The sequence below is a fragment of the Leopardus geoffroyi genome, chromosome D1 (assembly GCF_018350155.1).
Source record: "Leopardus geoffroyi isolate Oge1 chromosome D1, O.geoffroyi_Oge1_pat1.0, whole genome shotgun sequence".
NCBI classification, from domain to species: Eukaryota; Metazoa; Chordata; class Mammalia; order Carnivora; family Felidae; genus Leopardus; species Leopardus geoffroyi.
The window spans coordinates 113,369,616-113,384,471 of record NC_059329.1 but is presented as its reverse complement, the minus strand read 5'-3'; the positions used below and the strand labels follow the sequence as shown (position 1 = coordinate 113,384,471).

The 14,856-nt window shown below is 64.4% G+C and overlaps 1 protein-coding gene across 4 annotated transcripts in view; it reads right to left on the bottom strand.

The window, feature by feature from the left end:
* CARS1 (cysteinyl-tRNA synthetase 1) overlaps positions 1–14,856 on the bottom strand; it is a 44,928-nt gene that overhangs the window by 3,643 nt on the left and 26,429 nt on the right. For 3 of the 4 annotated variants that reach the window (XM_045486293.1, XM_045486292.1, XM_045486294.1), the window contains 8 exons: positions 10,868–10,980; positions 10,263–10,391; positions 9,709–9,838; positions 9,497–9,600; positions 8,960–9,057; positions 8,633–8,822; positions 8,173–8,241; positions 5,905–5,986 (listed from right to left, as the gene is read on the bottom strand). In XM_045486293.1, the coding sequence (XP_045342249.1) occupies positions 5,905–5,986; positions 8,173–8,241; positions 8,633–8,822; positions 8,960–9,057; positions 9,497–9,600; positions 9,709–9,838; positions 10,263–10,391; positions 10,868–10,980 (915 nt within the window). Of the gene's footprint in view, positions 1–5,904; positions 5,987–8,172; positions 8,242–8,632; positions 8,823–8,959; positions 9,058–9,496; positions 9,839–10,262; positions 10,392–10,867; positions 10,981–14,856 lie in introns of all 4 variants that reach the window. The other variant, XM_045486291.1, reaches the window with a different exon arrangement.

The following is a 14,856-nucleotide window of genomic DNA, read 5'->3' as shown; positions in this document are numbered from 1 at the left end:
TCCTGAACAGAAAAGAGGCCCGGGGGGGGGCGCCCGGGGGGGGGCTCAGTCAGTTAAGCGTCTGACTTCGGCCCAGGTCAGGATCTCACGGTTCGTGGGTTCGAGCCCCATGTCAGAATCTGTGCTGACAGCTCGGACCCCGGAGCCTGCTTCCGATTCTGTGTCTCCCTCTCTCTCTGCCCCTCCCCTGCTCGTTCGTTCTCTCACTCTCTCTCTCTTAAATATTAAAACAAAACAAAACAAACAAAACAAAACACAAGAAAAATAATAAACCACCCCAAGCACCTGGCCAACTGGGAAGGCATCCGGGAGTGCTGAGCCCCTGCAGCCCGGCACCATATTCCACACTCCAGGACCCAGGGACCCAAGGCCACCCGCACGTCCTGCAAAGGCTCCTTGCTCTCTTCACATCGCAGTCAGGCCCGGGGCAGGCCCAGCGGTGACGAGTCTAGGCTCCCCCAGCTCCCCCATTTCCTTTCCCCCTTGTTCTCGTGGTGAAACGTGCTCCCGTCCACACGCTCCCCCGCCCTCCACACGTCCTCGGGACTCCGCAAGATTCCAAGCCCCCACCAGCAAGAGCCGGAAACGGGCCTGGAGGTTGGGGCGGACCCCAGAGCTGCCAGCGTTCTCAGCGATGCGGGAGGCCCAGCCGAGGGGTGCAGGAGGGCCGGAGGCCTGGGGGACAGGCACAGGTGCGGGTGACCCTGCCTCGAGCACCAGCTCCACTGCGGGCACGCCGCTCCTGGCCAGGCCTCAGCCCACCCCCAGGCATGGGCCAGAGTGAGCAGAGGGCCCGGGAAGTCCAGGAGGAGGTACAGAGCCCGCCGTCCCACTGGCTTTGAAGTGACGCCCCGAAGAAAGAGCACACACACCCCGACCCAGCAGACGGAGTGGGCAGGGGTGAGGTGGCCACCGACGTGGCCTTCAGACCTCAGTGGACGGTCCCTGCGGGTTCAGACGTTCTCAAACCTCCGTGTCAGTCTCTGTGAGTCCCAGAGGCAGAGCCAATGACCACAGGCTCGCTCCCTCCAGGCCGGGGATGGCGGCCTTTACGGTTCTGCGGCAGTGGTCGCAGGGCGAGCCCGGCGGCCAGAGAGGCCCTGTTCCCAGGAGGCTCAGTGCCGGGGATGAGGCGGCAGGGAGAAGCAGTCCGTCTGCCTTGGGGGAGAAGAGCGCCTCGCTCAGGAGCTCTGCCGTGAGGACCTGACCTCCGTGAAGGACATTCAGCCGCAGTGACAGCCCCGCGGGTCGGCCGGTACCTGGGACCAGCCGCCTGCCAGGCGGGGCCGACGTTCACGTCTGTGAAGCAAGCAGGCACGTGCTGCCATCCCTGAGAGCTCACAGGGTCTGGTGGCGCCGGGACACTCTGTCGTTCACAGCCAGGTCCCAGACCGGATCAGCTCACGCTCCCAGAAGGCCGCCTGGCCCAGCCGCCACGCCCACCAAGTCCCGGGCTGGCCCAGCCCGCACCTGCGGAAATCAGCGCGGGAGCTGGGCTGTTACGGGCACGTCTGTCTCGGAAAAGGTCTAACGGTCACAGACCACAGAGCGAGGGTCTTCCGATGTCGGGACAGGCGTGCCGGGGCCCGGCCTCGTCTCGCGGACGCACCACGGCCGGCGTCTGCCGAGTCCGCCGCCCTCCCCCGGCACCCCGAGGCCCAAGTGGTTCTGCGTGCCCTGGCCGCGCCCCCGTGAGAGCACCTGTGTGGGAAACCGCGTGCCGCCCCCCCACCCCTGCCCCTGCCCCCGTGCCGGCCCGGCGTGCCCACAGCCTGCACTCGCACTCCGCCTCGTCCCTCTCTGCCGCCCTGACCCCGGCCCACGGGCTCGCGCACTGCAGACAGGACAGGTGACGCACGGGCGGCGGTTCTGTGATCTCAGAGGACTTCCGAGGCCCCTGCCCACGAGCACGGCCACCCCGGGGGCAGATTCCCTCTTCCAGATGCCGTCTGGAGAAAAGCCCTTTCAGCCTCCCCGGCACGGCTGATGGAACGACACCCTTCACGCTCGCTCCCTGCCCTTGCCCTTGCCCTGCCCTGGCACCGTGAGGACAGCGGACCCCGGGCCGGGCGCTGAGCCAAGCTGACCGGACCTGGAAGGAGAGCGAGCCAGGGCCCGCGCTCACCGCCACCAGCCGCCGGAGGGGGGGGGGGGGGGGCGGGGGGACGCTCCGCAGAGCTGAGGACAGCAGCCATCACCCCCACGCGAGACCTGCCCTGTGCACACAGCTCGGACCCCCCTGGCTGGCTTTCTCCTCCGCCCTCTTCTGAGTCACGTGCTGACCAGGCCCTGGGGTCCCACAAGTCGCCAAGGTAAGACGAACGGCCCAATGAGAGGCACGGGGGCGCAGGGCCGGAAGGGACCCCTCCCCACCCCCCACCCCCCCCAGAGAAGATGCACAGGTGGCCGAGAAGCCCGGGGAAAGGTGGTCGACATCAAGTGCCGTCGGGGAACCGTGCCCGTGAGAGGGCCCCTCCCCTGCTAGGAGGGCTGGAGGGTGGCCATCGCCTTCGTGCAGCCAGGAGCAACGACTGGCCACAATGAGACATCGGAACTCCCCTCCCCCCCCCCCCCAACGGCTGGCAGGAACAGGAAACCGCGCAGCCGCTGCGGGACAGCTTGGTGGTTCTTACAAAGTCACACGTGCAGCAGCCACAGGACCCCCACGACTCCACTCCTAGGTCCGTCCCCAACCAGACGCTTGTACCCGCGTGTCCCGAGCAGCCACGAGGTAGGAACAGCCCAGAAGTCCGCCAGCAGCGGAACAGACACGGCGTGACGCGTGCACTCGGGGGCGTTCCATCCCCTGACAGAGGATCCCAAGCAGGCTCCGCACTCAGCACAGGGCCCAACGGGGCCTCGATCCCACGACCCTAAGGTCACGGCCTGAGCCGATATCAACAGTCGGACGCCCAACCGACTGGGTCACCCAGGCGCCCCTCGATAAACCATTCTTAAACTAAACGTCTGGAAACGCCAGGTCTCCACAGCTAACGTGACCTTATAAGAGAAGCAGAGAGGGGCCTTGTCTCCGGGGTGGCTGGGGACAGGCGGGAGGACGGGGCGCAGACAGCACGACGGCCGGGACTCCGGGAGAGGCCCCGCCGCACTGCCTGCAACGTCCCCAGAGCGGAGCTGGGGCTCCGGGGCGAGCTGCAGCCTGGCTGCCGAGCCTGGGGCTGGGGCGGGACCCGGACCGGGCAGGGCTGTCATGTGGAGAAGGGGTGCAGGGAGGGCGGGGCCGTGACTTGGGACAGCAGAGGCCGCCCTGAGCCCTGAGCGGCAGGGCAGCCGCAGGAGAGCCGCTCCCAAGGGTGGGACCACACAGGCTCGGCCCCCTGGCACCACTCTTCCAGGGAGGAGACGGCCCCACAGCCACTCGAGGGCCCAGAAAAGGCGGGCCTCCCTGGGTACAGCCCGGGGCACCCCGGCCAAGTGTGCCAGCCACAAGGACCTCGCGGCCCTGTCCACTCTAAGGGGCTCCGACAGCAGCAGATTCTAGAAAAAGAGGGTTTCTGTCGCGGTCCTCCGTGAATGAGCAACGGCTCAGAAGCATTTTGTACGAACCCAGAGCGAGACCCCCCCCCCCCGGCCCTGGTGCGAACCCAGAGCCAAGACCCCTACCAGCACCTCCCTCGCGGGCCCCTCCTGGCATGGGGCTCAGAGTCCACGGAGCCTGGGCCCACAGGAAGGGGGCGTCCGTCAGGGCTGAAGGCAGGAGGAAAAACAGCGGGAACGGAACAGGGAGGGCTCGGGAGGGGACACAAAAGGCCGTGGGAATCCCCCGAAGGACGAGCGAATGAACACGATGTGACAAGCACACAGGGGGTATTGCCCAGCCTCAAAAAGGAGGGAGACTCTGATGCCGTGGCATCTGTTGGGACACAGATGGACCTGGAAGACGTCAATGACACCGAGTGATAGGTGCCGTCACCGAGTCACAAGTGCTGAGGATTCCACGTGTATGAGGTCCTCAGAGGGACCAAGTTCATAGAGAGCGAAGGTGCAACGGTGGGCACCACGGCCGGCACAGAGGACGGAGGTTAGCGTTTAATGGGACCGAGGGTCGGTTTGGGAGCATGGAAGGTTCTGGAGAGGATGGTGGGGACGGGTGCTTAACAGCGGGAATGTGCCTAATGCCCCTGAGTGGCGCACCTGCACGTGGTTAAGACCATAAATTTTACGTCACGCACCTTTTGCCAAAAATGAAACCACAAGGGGGAAACGGCTCTTGTCCCCCCCACCCCCACCCCGGGCCCCCCGCCGAGCTCTGACCACAGGCCCCTCCCTGCTCTTCTGAGTTCCCAATTTCCCAAGCCTCTCCTGGCCAGACACCCCCACGCCCCATCCCTCCTGGCCAGGGCTGAGCTCTGGCCCTTTACTGGGGAAACCGTCTCCTACTCCTGTGTCGGGCGAGCGCCTGGACCTGGGAGACTTGGCCGAGTGAATGAACCAGGACCTACCCTGAGCCTCTCGCTCTGTCTCCACGGCCAGCCCAAGGTGCTCGACAAACAGAAACTCAGCACTTGCTGCCGCTGTCAGGTCGGGAGGGAGATGGGGTAGGGACAAGGGTGATGCCGCCTTCGGCCCGGAAGGCTTTCCCCGTCTGCGCCCCGAGGTCCACAGGCCCCGGGTCTCTGGCTCACGGAAGGTTCCCTATCCGCAGGGCCCCAGGTCTGTGCGTCCCAGGTCATCGCCTCGGGTAGGATGACCTCTCTAGCCACCTGAGCCTTAGGGTCGCACAGCACGGCACAGCAGGTGGGGAAAGCAATATAGCATACACACAACGACCGCCGTCCTGACTGGCCACTTGGCCTCGTCCATCTACCAGAGCAACGAACGTAACAGAGCAGGAAGAAGCGGCTGAGGAAAAGCAACACCGAACCGTCCCCCAAGCCGGTCGACGGGCACCGCTCTCAGGGCCTCAGCAGGGACCCGGCTGGTCAGGGCTGCTGTGCTCAGCCTCCCATGGCCCTGGTTCCCCAGCACCTGCCAGGAAGGATGCCGTACAGCCGGGGAGGGGGGGGGGGGGGGCAGAAATGCCCAGGCTGCGCGGCCCCCCGACAAGAACAGTCACCCCCAAACCCGAGACACCAGCACTGTCAATGCTGTTGGACAAGTCAGCACAGGACCCGAACGCCCACCCGTTTTTCAGCTGCTTTAAAACGGCGTGAGGGCCAGGTGTTAGAGACAGAGGACCCTGCTTATTCAACTGGTCCAAACGCCACGGCCCCGGCCTAAAGCCCTCTGCTCCCCACAGAAGCACCGTCAGATCCCGGCTTCTCCCCGAAGGGCCCGTGGCCTCGGTGTGTGTGGGGGGGCCCTCCCGCCCTCTTGCTCTGCCCTCCCCCAACTGAGGCCCAGGCCTGCTCATTCCTCTCCACGGTGCTGCTTCCTCCAGAGGCTCCCGGGCCAGGCCACGCCGCTGGGCCCTCTGCCCGCTCCACCCGCAGGACACCCTGCCAGGACCCGCTCTGCGGGGGTGGCGGCCAGATGAGCTCCAGGTGGGACTTCCCAGCACAGAAAGGCCTGGGGAGGGAGCACAGCACAAGAGGTGACAGGAGGCATCTCCGGTGAGCGAGTCCAGCATGACCCTGGCAAGGCCCTAACCTTCCCGCTTTCCTTTCCACTCCGTGAAAGGCCGAGCCTTGAGCCAGGCAGGTGAGTGTGAGCTCAGCCTGGCAGCCCCGGGCCCCCGCTCACCATGCCAGCCCCTGGCCGCCGATTCGGCAAGGGCGGAGAGGCGTCCCGGCCTGGCAGCTCCCGGGAGGCTCCGCCCTCACCCGGCTGTCCTGCCCCGCAGGGACACTTGGGAGCTAGAGACGACGTGGCTGTCACGACTGGGGGCGCCGTGCTAACCCCCGAGCTCGCCCCCCCCCCCCCCCGGGCCAGGAGGAACCTCACCCTTCTGCTCTCGGGCGATCTTCCGCACGCCTTCTCGGAACTCCGACAACACCTGCAGGTAGGGCATGACCGTGGACTCGAGCTGCGGAGAGAACGATTTCGCTCAGAAACCCGCTCGGCCCGTACTTGAGGACGGGCTTCAGCACGCGCTACGGGGCAGGGCCGCCTGCACGCTGCCCGTGACCGGGGCCCCGTGTGGACGGCGGGAGCCAGGGCCCGGCAGAGGGCCTCCCCTCCAGTCCGGCCGGACGGGCTCCACAAGCCGCACCGCTCAACCACTCGAGGGAGCAGCTCCGTCCCAGGCCAGACACACGCTTGTTAAGAAACACCCGTGTTCACAGCGAAACGTCTGCAAGATGGGCTGCCTTCGGAGAGGCCGCCGCCGTCCCCCTGGGCTGGGACCTGCGGCCACACGCGCTCCTGTGCGAGGCCAGCCAGCGCCTCTGAGGACCGTCCACCATCCACACGCGCTCGCGCCCGCTCCACGGCGCACTCCCCGCAGCACCACGGAGGCGGCCACGGAACGCAAAGGCCGCCAAGGAAGGGAAGCCGACGACGGCAGAACCCGAACCAAAGAAACAGTGATTTTATCAAAACCGCTTCTGTTACAGCGTTCCTATTTTTCTAGCAGGCTTTTAAGCAAGGTCTCTCCCTGCCTCCTCATTAAGTCACTCGGCGGCTCGGTAACCCAAGCAATGACCAGTAAACGCAGAAGCTGGCTAGGCCTCTCCAGGCCCATTCCCGCACTGGGCTGGGGCGTGGCCGTCCTGCAGGGGAGGGGCCGGGCTTCTGGGGTTTAGGTCTTTATCTCCACCAGGCTGAGGCAGCTGTGGTGAGCCTCGGGGCACAGGGGCAGGGGCCTCAGCCGGCACGCCTGGGGGTGCGTCTGGAGGAGGCGGGCCTCAGCGGTCCTCCCTGCTCCCACAACAACTCGGGTTTGGAGCAGGTGCACACCCTTCAAGTGCTGTAAAGTGCAGGCCCGGCCCTGTGGCCTGGCAGCTCAGCTGGCTCGTTCCCAGGGGCTGCTTATCCCGAAGGGCCCGCTGAGGTCACTTGGAAAGGCTCCCACACCACCACCGCGTTTAGAAGTATCTTTAAGGGGCGCCTGGGTGGCTCAGTCGGTTAGGTGTCCGACTTCCGCTCAGGTCATGATCTCGCGGCTTGTGGGTTCAAGCCCCGCGTCGGGCTCTGGGCTGACAGCTCAGAACCTGGAGCCTGCTTCAGATTCTGTGTCTCCCTCTCCCCCTGCCCTCCCCTCTCGTGCGCTCCCTCTCTCTCTCTCTCTCAAAAAAAAAAAAAATAAACACTAAAAACTTTAAAAAAAGAAGTATTTTTAAGTTCGAAAGCGGATGGTCTCTAATGTAGGAAGTTTTTTTTTTCCCCTGGGAAATAAAAATCTGGTATCGCTGACACAAGAGAACGAAGCAGCTTGTAGGTTTCTTTTTCTGAAAAGCGCCAAAAAAGATGAAGGCCCGGGGCTCAGGCAGGCCTTCTGAAGTCAATTCTTGGGGAAACACCTCCAAGCTCCCGCTGAAGGACAGAGTTTTCACACCAGCCGCTATCACGAAACAATCTTAAAGAGGTTTTGCCCTTCCGCCCTGTACTTGGTTCCCGTTTTCATTTAAGTTATATTTAAGTATCTACACACGCGTTCCAATCAAATCACAGGGATCATTCCGGAGCAGGGGTGGGGTGTGGAAGCAGTTCTGACATGAGCCTGAAGGCACAGACTCCAGGAGAGTCGGTCACCACGCAGCGGCTCCCTCCGGGCCACAAGGGTGACACCAGCTGCTTCTGCTGAACCTTCTCCCCATCAGACGCGCGGACCAGCGTGGGATCTGATCCACACGAGCAAGGACGTGAGTGCCTGTGAACCCGGGCCGTGTGGCTGCGGCTTCTTCAGATGAGACTGTCCCAGCTAGCCTGCTCTCCCGGGACCACCTCACACAGACAGCACGGCAGCGCGGCTCCCTGACAAACGGCCGGGAGCAAGGCCCTGGCTGCCCCTGCACATGCACTGGGGTAGCTGACTGCTCAATTCTCCCAGCCAGGCCCAGGCGTGACCCGGGGCTCAGTCCGGAAGGTCCAGCGCAGGTGGGACCTAACGTGGGTCTCCAAATGTCCACAGGCTCGGCCAAGGAGGGGGAACAAGGAAGGCGCGGAGCAGGTGTGGAGGGTGAGAGCGTGCTCCTCTGGATGGGCACGCTTCCCGGGGGCGGGGCGACCCAAGGGAGGGGGCTTCTCTGCGCCAGGTGCACTTATACTCACATTTAGGCTGCTCCCAGGTCCTCTGAGCGGGAATCCCAGGGAGCTCTCCTCTTCTATGGCCCCAAAGACCTGAAGGAGAAACAGACGTGCGGGAGCGAGTAAAGAGGTCCCGAGAGGCGGCCCGCGGAGATCGGGTCCAGGAAACACGCTGCTGCAGATGGGTAGGGGGAGGCGGTGCAGACGGCCTCGCTGGGTGGAGGGAGATGCCAGGCCCGGGGGTGCCCCCCTCCCCTGCCCTCTCCGGCCCGCTCTCGGTGAGGCCGCTGGGCAAGAGGGGGCCGGGAGGGCGAGGAGGCCGACCCCAGAACGTGCGAGCACGGAGGGCAGCTGCACGCAAGTGCTTTCTGAGGCGCAGGAGCGCAGCGGGAGCGGAGGACGGGACGGGTCTCGGCTTCCGAACCCCACGATTCGCTGTGCCGCCCGGGGCCTGACCGGCCTGTGCCTCCAGGGAGCCGCCTACCTTGAGCATGTGGGTGAGGTACCGAGCGATGCTCTCCAGCAGAGCCCGGTTGGGCCTCCTCCTCGCGGCCTTCCGGGCCGCCATGTAGAGGTTGCACTGGCCGACCAGAGCCCGCATCTCTTCCAGGACCGTGCGCGTGTCGACGTTATCACAGAGGGCCTCGTGCACCGCCGTCTTCTTGTCGTAAAAGCTGAGTTAAGAGGAGGCAGGAACGTCAGCCGATGGACACACCGCCAAGAACCCCCGCGGGGGCAGCGCGCCCCGGGCGCGGTCTGGCGCCCACGGGAGCGACGGCTGCCCGACCCCAGAGGCGCGTCTCCCTCCTACCTCTTGTTCAGCTCCGACTCTTCGTCTTCCCACTTTTCAAACCGACCGGTTATGTCAACAGGAGCTCGGAGGATGTCTTTCACATTTAAGAAAAACTCCTAAAGTCAGAAAGTTCCGCTTAATGGCATTTAGAAACCTCTGCCCTCCGGGAAAGCGCCGAGGAGAGGCTGTTGGAGGGAAGCACATCTCCTTCAGGTACGATCTGGGGAGCCACGGCACGCCGGCACCACCCCAGGGCCGGCCGAGACGGGGAAAGGTTTTCCTTGGAGACGGAAACGCGTCCCGGTGTTAGCCTGAGAGGCTGGTCCGGCCGACGCCACGGGTCCGAGCGAAACGTGCCGCACGGAGACGAGACGCACGAGCGCTCCTGACGGCAGCGGGCGCCAGGGCTTTCGGGAAGGGGGCACGGGGCTGGGCGGCCCCGGGCGAGGCTGCTCTCGCCAGTCTCCGGTCCTCCACCGGGGGCGAGGGGGGGCGGTCGCGGTCCCGCCGCGGCTGAGCCGAGGCGTCCCCGCCCCGGGGGAGGTGGGCACTCACGTTCATGAACTTCTCGTACTGAAGCGCGGACTCCATGGTGTTGCTCGAGTAGTCCAGCGTGTCCTTCCACGAGTGCATGAGGAAGGCCAGCCGCAGCTGCCGCGCTGGGGGAGGAGACGGCACAGCGGTCCCCCCAGCCTCCCGAGCAGCCACCGCCATCGCGCATCCAACAAGAGGGGCGCTCGGGTCTCTGGGAGAGGCCAAGTTCTTACCTGAGTGCTTCTGCAAGGCGTCTTTGATGGTGATGAAGTTCTTGAGCGATTTGGACATCTTGCAGCCCGCGATGGTCAGGTGGCCCGTGTGGAGGAAATAGCGGACCCAGCAGTCGTTGTCGAAGTAGGCCTGCTCGGGGGGGGGGGGGGGGGGGGGGGGGGGGGGGGCGGAGGGGGCAAGGTCGGGCACACGAGGCAGCTGCTGGCAGGGGCAGGGGCAGGGGCAGGCTCCGTGAGCACTCTGTGCCCCCCGCGATGCAGAACAGGGGGGGCTGCCTTTTCCAGCTGGGGAACGGGGGCCCAAGGGACGGCCCTGGACCGACGACGCAAGAGGTAACCACCGCGACCACCCCAGGCCTGTCTGTTGTCCAAGGTCAGGCTGTTCAGGTGGGAAATCGGACCCAACAACTAGGGTTCAAATTCCACCGGCAAGACCCTGATGTGGAAATCAGGCTCCACGCGGCACCCCGCTGGCAGTGCCCTCGGCTTCTTCGTCCCCCGCAGGAAGAACTCGAGGCCCCCCAACCGGAACAGCAACCCCGGCCTCTGCCCACCTCTGACTGGGCCAGCTCGTTGTCGTGGTGGGGGAACCGGAGGTCGAAGCCCCCTCCGTGAATGTCCATCGAGGCTCCCAGGAGAGCGCTTGCCATGGCCGAGCACTCGATGTGCCATCCCGGACGCCCCTAGGGACCGAGATGACCCGGTGACCGATGGCCAACCCTCTGCGTCCGGGCCTTCAGTTACCCCAGCGTTCATGAGCCTCCAAATCTCTGGGCCTTACTGGAACAGGGGTTAAGTTCCACACGTGAAAAACTCAGGGGAGCCCACGGCAGGCCATGGAGGCCAAGTAAGGCTCATGTAACCAGAGCCGCCCAGCACTCGACCAGAAGCAGACGTCTACACCCCTCCCGCAGCCTTGGGCCAGGGGCACTGTTGTCACAGGGGACATCAGGCAGTGGACTCATCTCCGGGAGCGGGTAACACTCAGAGTCAAAGGCCCCCAGGACACAGGGGCCACGGAGATCGTCCAATCCTCCGGGAAGGAGTCTCAAAAGGGACGTCTCGTGCCCCAAGGCCCACGAGGCTCTGTGGCATCTGGGTCGCCGCCAGCAACCGGGTCCCGCCGTCACCGCAGCCCCACCCCTTCCCAGGGGCCCACCTTTCCCCACGGGCACGGCCAGGACGGCTCGCCGGGCTTGGAGGCTTTCCACAGAGCGAAGTCATTGGGGGACCGCTTCTCACTCAGGCGGTCTGCCGAGACGCTCAGGTCACCTGCGGACACGAGGGAAGCAGCTCACCCGGTGCTGCCCGGCGGGCGGACCAGTGTCACCGCGGGGCCCCCGCTGGGAGCGGCTGGCCGACGCTTCTGGTTTGCGTGGCTTTCCTCGGCCGGTGCTGCGGCTTCACGGCAAGACTTCAGTGCTGCCCCGCGGTTTGAGGGCGACCACCCGGGACCGGACCACGCCTGCCGCTTCCTCAGACCCCCCTCCCCGCCTTCCCCTCACGGCCGTGGCCGGGGCCGGGGTGAGCCACGGGGCTCCGGTCTGAGGGGTGAGGCCGTGGCGTGGTGGCAGCCCTCGGTGGGGCGGGCTCGTCTCGGCGGCCTGCACGGCTCCCGGTTCTGGGAGGTCTGAGAACCAGCTAATCCGCTCTGTGTGGCTCCTTGGCCCCATAGATGGCGAAGCGGGACGTCACCGCTCCTCCTGGCCGAGCTGGGCTCCCAGACGCGGCCCCCCAAGAGAAAGCCGCAGCCAGTCACAGCCAGGCCCCAGGGGCAGGCCAGCCTGCGGTGGGAGCAACGGGAAAGGACAACGCCATCACCCCGGGACACTTCCCCGGGCCACACGCAGGAGCCGTGGCGCCCACGGACCCACCGGCTGCCGAGAGAACGAACGAACGCCTGCGGTCAGTCCCCCTCACAGGGGGGCCAGGTGAGCGGGGCCAGCGCGGGGCATGGTCCCGGGGCCCCGTGCGTGGTCTCCACGCCGCCTCGTCCTGGGTGCTGTCGCCCCCCCATGGACAACAGCAGAACAGGAAAGACAGACTCCCCCCGGGGCCCACAGTTGCAGACACAGCCGACCTCAAAGACCGCCACCGTTCAAGCAACAGGGCAGGCGACCCGAGAACAGCCGAGGGACAGCGCGCGCAGAATATTTTTACGACAGAGCTGACGCCTATGACACGGGCACTATGAGTAGAATACTTGGGAACGAGAAACCCTGGAAAACAACGCCACGGTCACAAAGGCTGATATGTACTGTCAGTTTCCAGGTGCCCCCGTGTGCAGGTTTCTGGGTTGTTTTAGTCTCTGCAAACAAAACACACATCCACACACAGCAGGACAGACTCCACCCCGGTGTCAGGTCTCTTTCTCACTGAGCCAGTCACCACATCACACCAGCCGCTCAAAGACGATGTGACGAGCTGTCATGACACCCCTCTGGCCAGGCTGTATTTAGCCGACAGCGTGCATCCAGGCTTTAAATTTTCTCGATAACGAACACACTTACTATGAACGTACCTGACTTTTCAGAAAATTTTTTGGAAAGTTCTGGAACAGAGGACCCCCTTTCACACACACCCCTCCCCACACCCTTTGCCAAATGCCACTTTGGGGGACACCTGATAGTTGCTCTAGACTCTTCAAGAGGAGTAAGTCACACGACCCCTGCTACTCTCCTGGTGTCCTTTCTCGTCTCCCTCCTGAGGCACCCAAAGTGACCCCGGGCACAGAGGGTTCGTGCCTTCTGCCTCCCCGATGCCCCGCGCCCCGAGATGGCTCCAGGCCCCTTCTCCACCAGAGCCCCGCATCCCAGTGTCCATGCAGTGAGGAGCCTCGTGCCGTCGGCACAGCCAGGGAAGCGGAACTGTCCCCGAAGGAGGGCGTGACCCCCCTCGTCCCTTTATATTCGCTGTCGGATCGACTACTTTGGCCCCCGGGACACAGAGATTCTGACGTCAGTCCGGGGAAAAAAGATCCAAGAGCAAGTGACATTTAAGACCCCAGGGCGCCTGGCTCAGTCGGATGAGCACGAGACTCTTGATCTCGGGGTTGTGAGTTCAAGCCTCGTGTTGGACGTAGAGGTTACTGGAAAGGACAGAAGAGAAAAGAGAAGAAGAGAACACAGAAAGAAAAAGAACGCAGCTGGGGCACATGGTGCGGGGTCCCTGGCGTGGCGGGCCCCTCCCGTCTCTGGGGCTCTCCCTGCCCCGACTGGAGGCCGCCCCTGGCCGCGCTGGGCCGAGCGGCGCGGTCCCGTCCTCCCGGGCTCTCGCAGACGCCACCGTCTCTAGTCCCGTGCAGCCCTGTCTGGACGTACTGTCGAATCTTCTGTGTTTATTCATCGGTCCCGCTAGCGGGTTTTCTGTATCGCGAATCCTTGCGAAGAGGCAGCTGTTGACGGTTTCGGTTACCGCTATTTCAGGCACCTCTTCTTTGATGCTTTGCTGCTCCTTTTGGGGCCTTTCTGGCAGCTGGCCCCACTCATTGCCGTCTGCGTTTTCTCACAACTACACGTAACACGTCGGGCGGCCCGGAACTGGCGCGTGAGCTCCCCCAGTCCGGGGGGGACCGTGCGGCCCTCCCGTGGCCGTTCAGTTCCAAACCCGGAGTGACCTCCACTGCGGCTCTGGTGCGACTTCAAACAGGTCCGGACGTCCCCTCAGTGTGGGTGTCCAGCTCAGCGCGCCATGGGCAGAGCCGTGGTCCTCGTGAGGAGCAACTCCTTCTGCGGCCGGGCGTGGGTCCCACGCGGGCTTATGGGAGGGCCCTGCCCTCATTCGCGTGTGCGAAGGCCCGTCTGCTAGACGAAGCCCGCTGCCCGCGTACCTCGACCCCTCTGCGTCTTGGGGGCCTCGGCCCGTCTGAGCGACCCGTGCGTGGGGCGTGCCCGGCACCTCCCGTGCACACCAGGGTGCGTCCCTGATGCCGCAGGGATGCGGGGGCCCCGCTGCCGGTCCACCCAAGTCTGTGACCATCCTCTGAGGACACGGGTGCCTTGGCATCGTGACGGGACCTCCTTTACTCTGCAGGATGTCTTCAGCGATCCTCGGGGTGGCCGGGCAGCTCAGGGGGCTGAGCGTCTGACTCCTGGATTTGGTTCGGGTCCCGATCTCATGGTTCATGAGTTCCAGCCCCAAGTCAGGCTCTTCTCCCTCTGCCCCCTCGCCCCCGCTCGCGTGTGTGCACAGAGGCATTCTGTCTCTCTCTCTTTCCCTCTCAAATAAAAAACTTAAAAAAGAGAAAAAAAAGAGAGAGGAACCAGGCATTCTGAGGTGCCGCCCAGAATCGGAACACGCCCACAAAGACCTGACCTGGCAATTCTTGTCCCGCGTTCCTGCCTTGCTCATCCCGGGGCAACTTTAAGACAGCTGCACAGAGGGGCGCCTGGGTGGCGCAGTCGGTTAAGCGTCCGACTTCAGCCAGGTCACGATCTCGCGGTCCGTAAGTTCGAGCCCCGCGTCGGGCTCTGGGCTGATGGCTCGGAGCCTGGAGCCTGTTTCTGATTCTGTGTCTCCCTCTCTCTCTGCCCCTCCCCCGTTCATGCTCTGTCTCTCTCTGTCCCAAAAAAAAATAAATAAACGTTGAAAAAAAAAAAAAATTTTAAATAAGACAGCTGCACAGAGCTGAGCCCGCGGAAAGCGGTGACCGCCACCCCAACCGCCTGACGAGGACGAGGGTCCCGCTCCGCCGCTGTCTCCCGTTCCCCCGGGACAGAGGGCCGCTCCTCCCCTGGCTCACTGTGTGCGACCAGAACCCGTAAGGGCCAGCTCTCGGGACCATACTTCCTCTGGCGTGGGTGTGCAGAAACCGTAGCCTCAATCCAAACAGCCCCGGGGTTTCCACTTTCCCAAAGGCAGGAGCTCAGATGCCAAGGGGGCCACCTGCTGACCCTGGTTGGAGGGGGGGGGGGGGAGGAGTGGCTTCTGCCCCCTCATTCACCAGGTCGCAATCTGCATATTCGTGACACATCGGCACTGGGCATCCCACACTGGCACGCAGGGCGTCCCACAAGCCGCCCTGACCCTCCGGATCCAGGCCCGGGGTCTGCTACGCTTTTTGAGATGGTGTTGGATACGCTCGCTTTTTTGTTTCTTGCGGAAAACTCCCCAAACTCCTTGGGCGACAAGGCACAGCCCCCAGGCGCC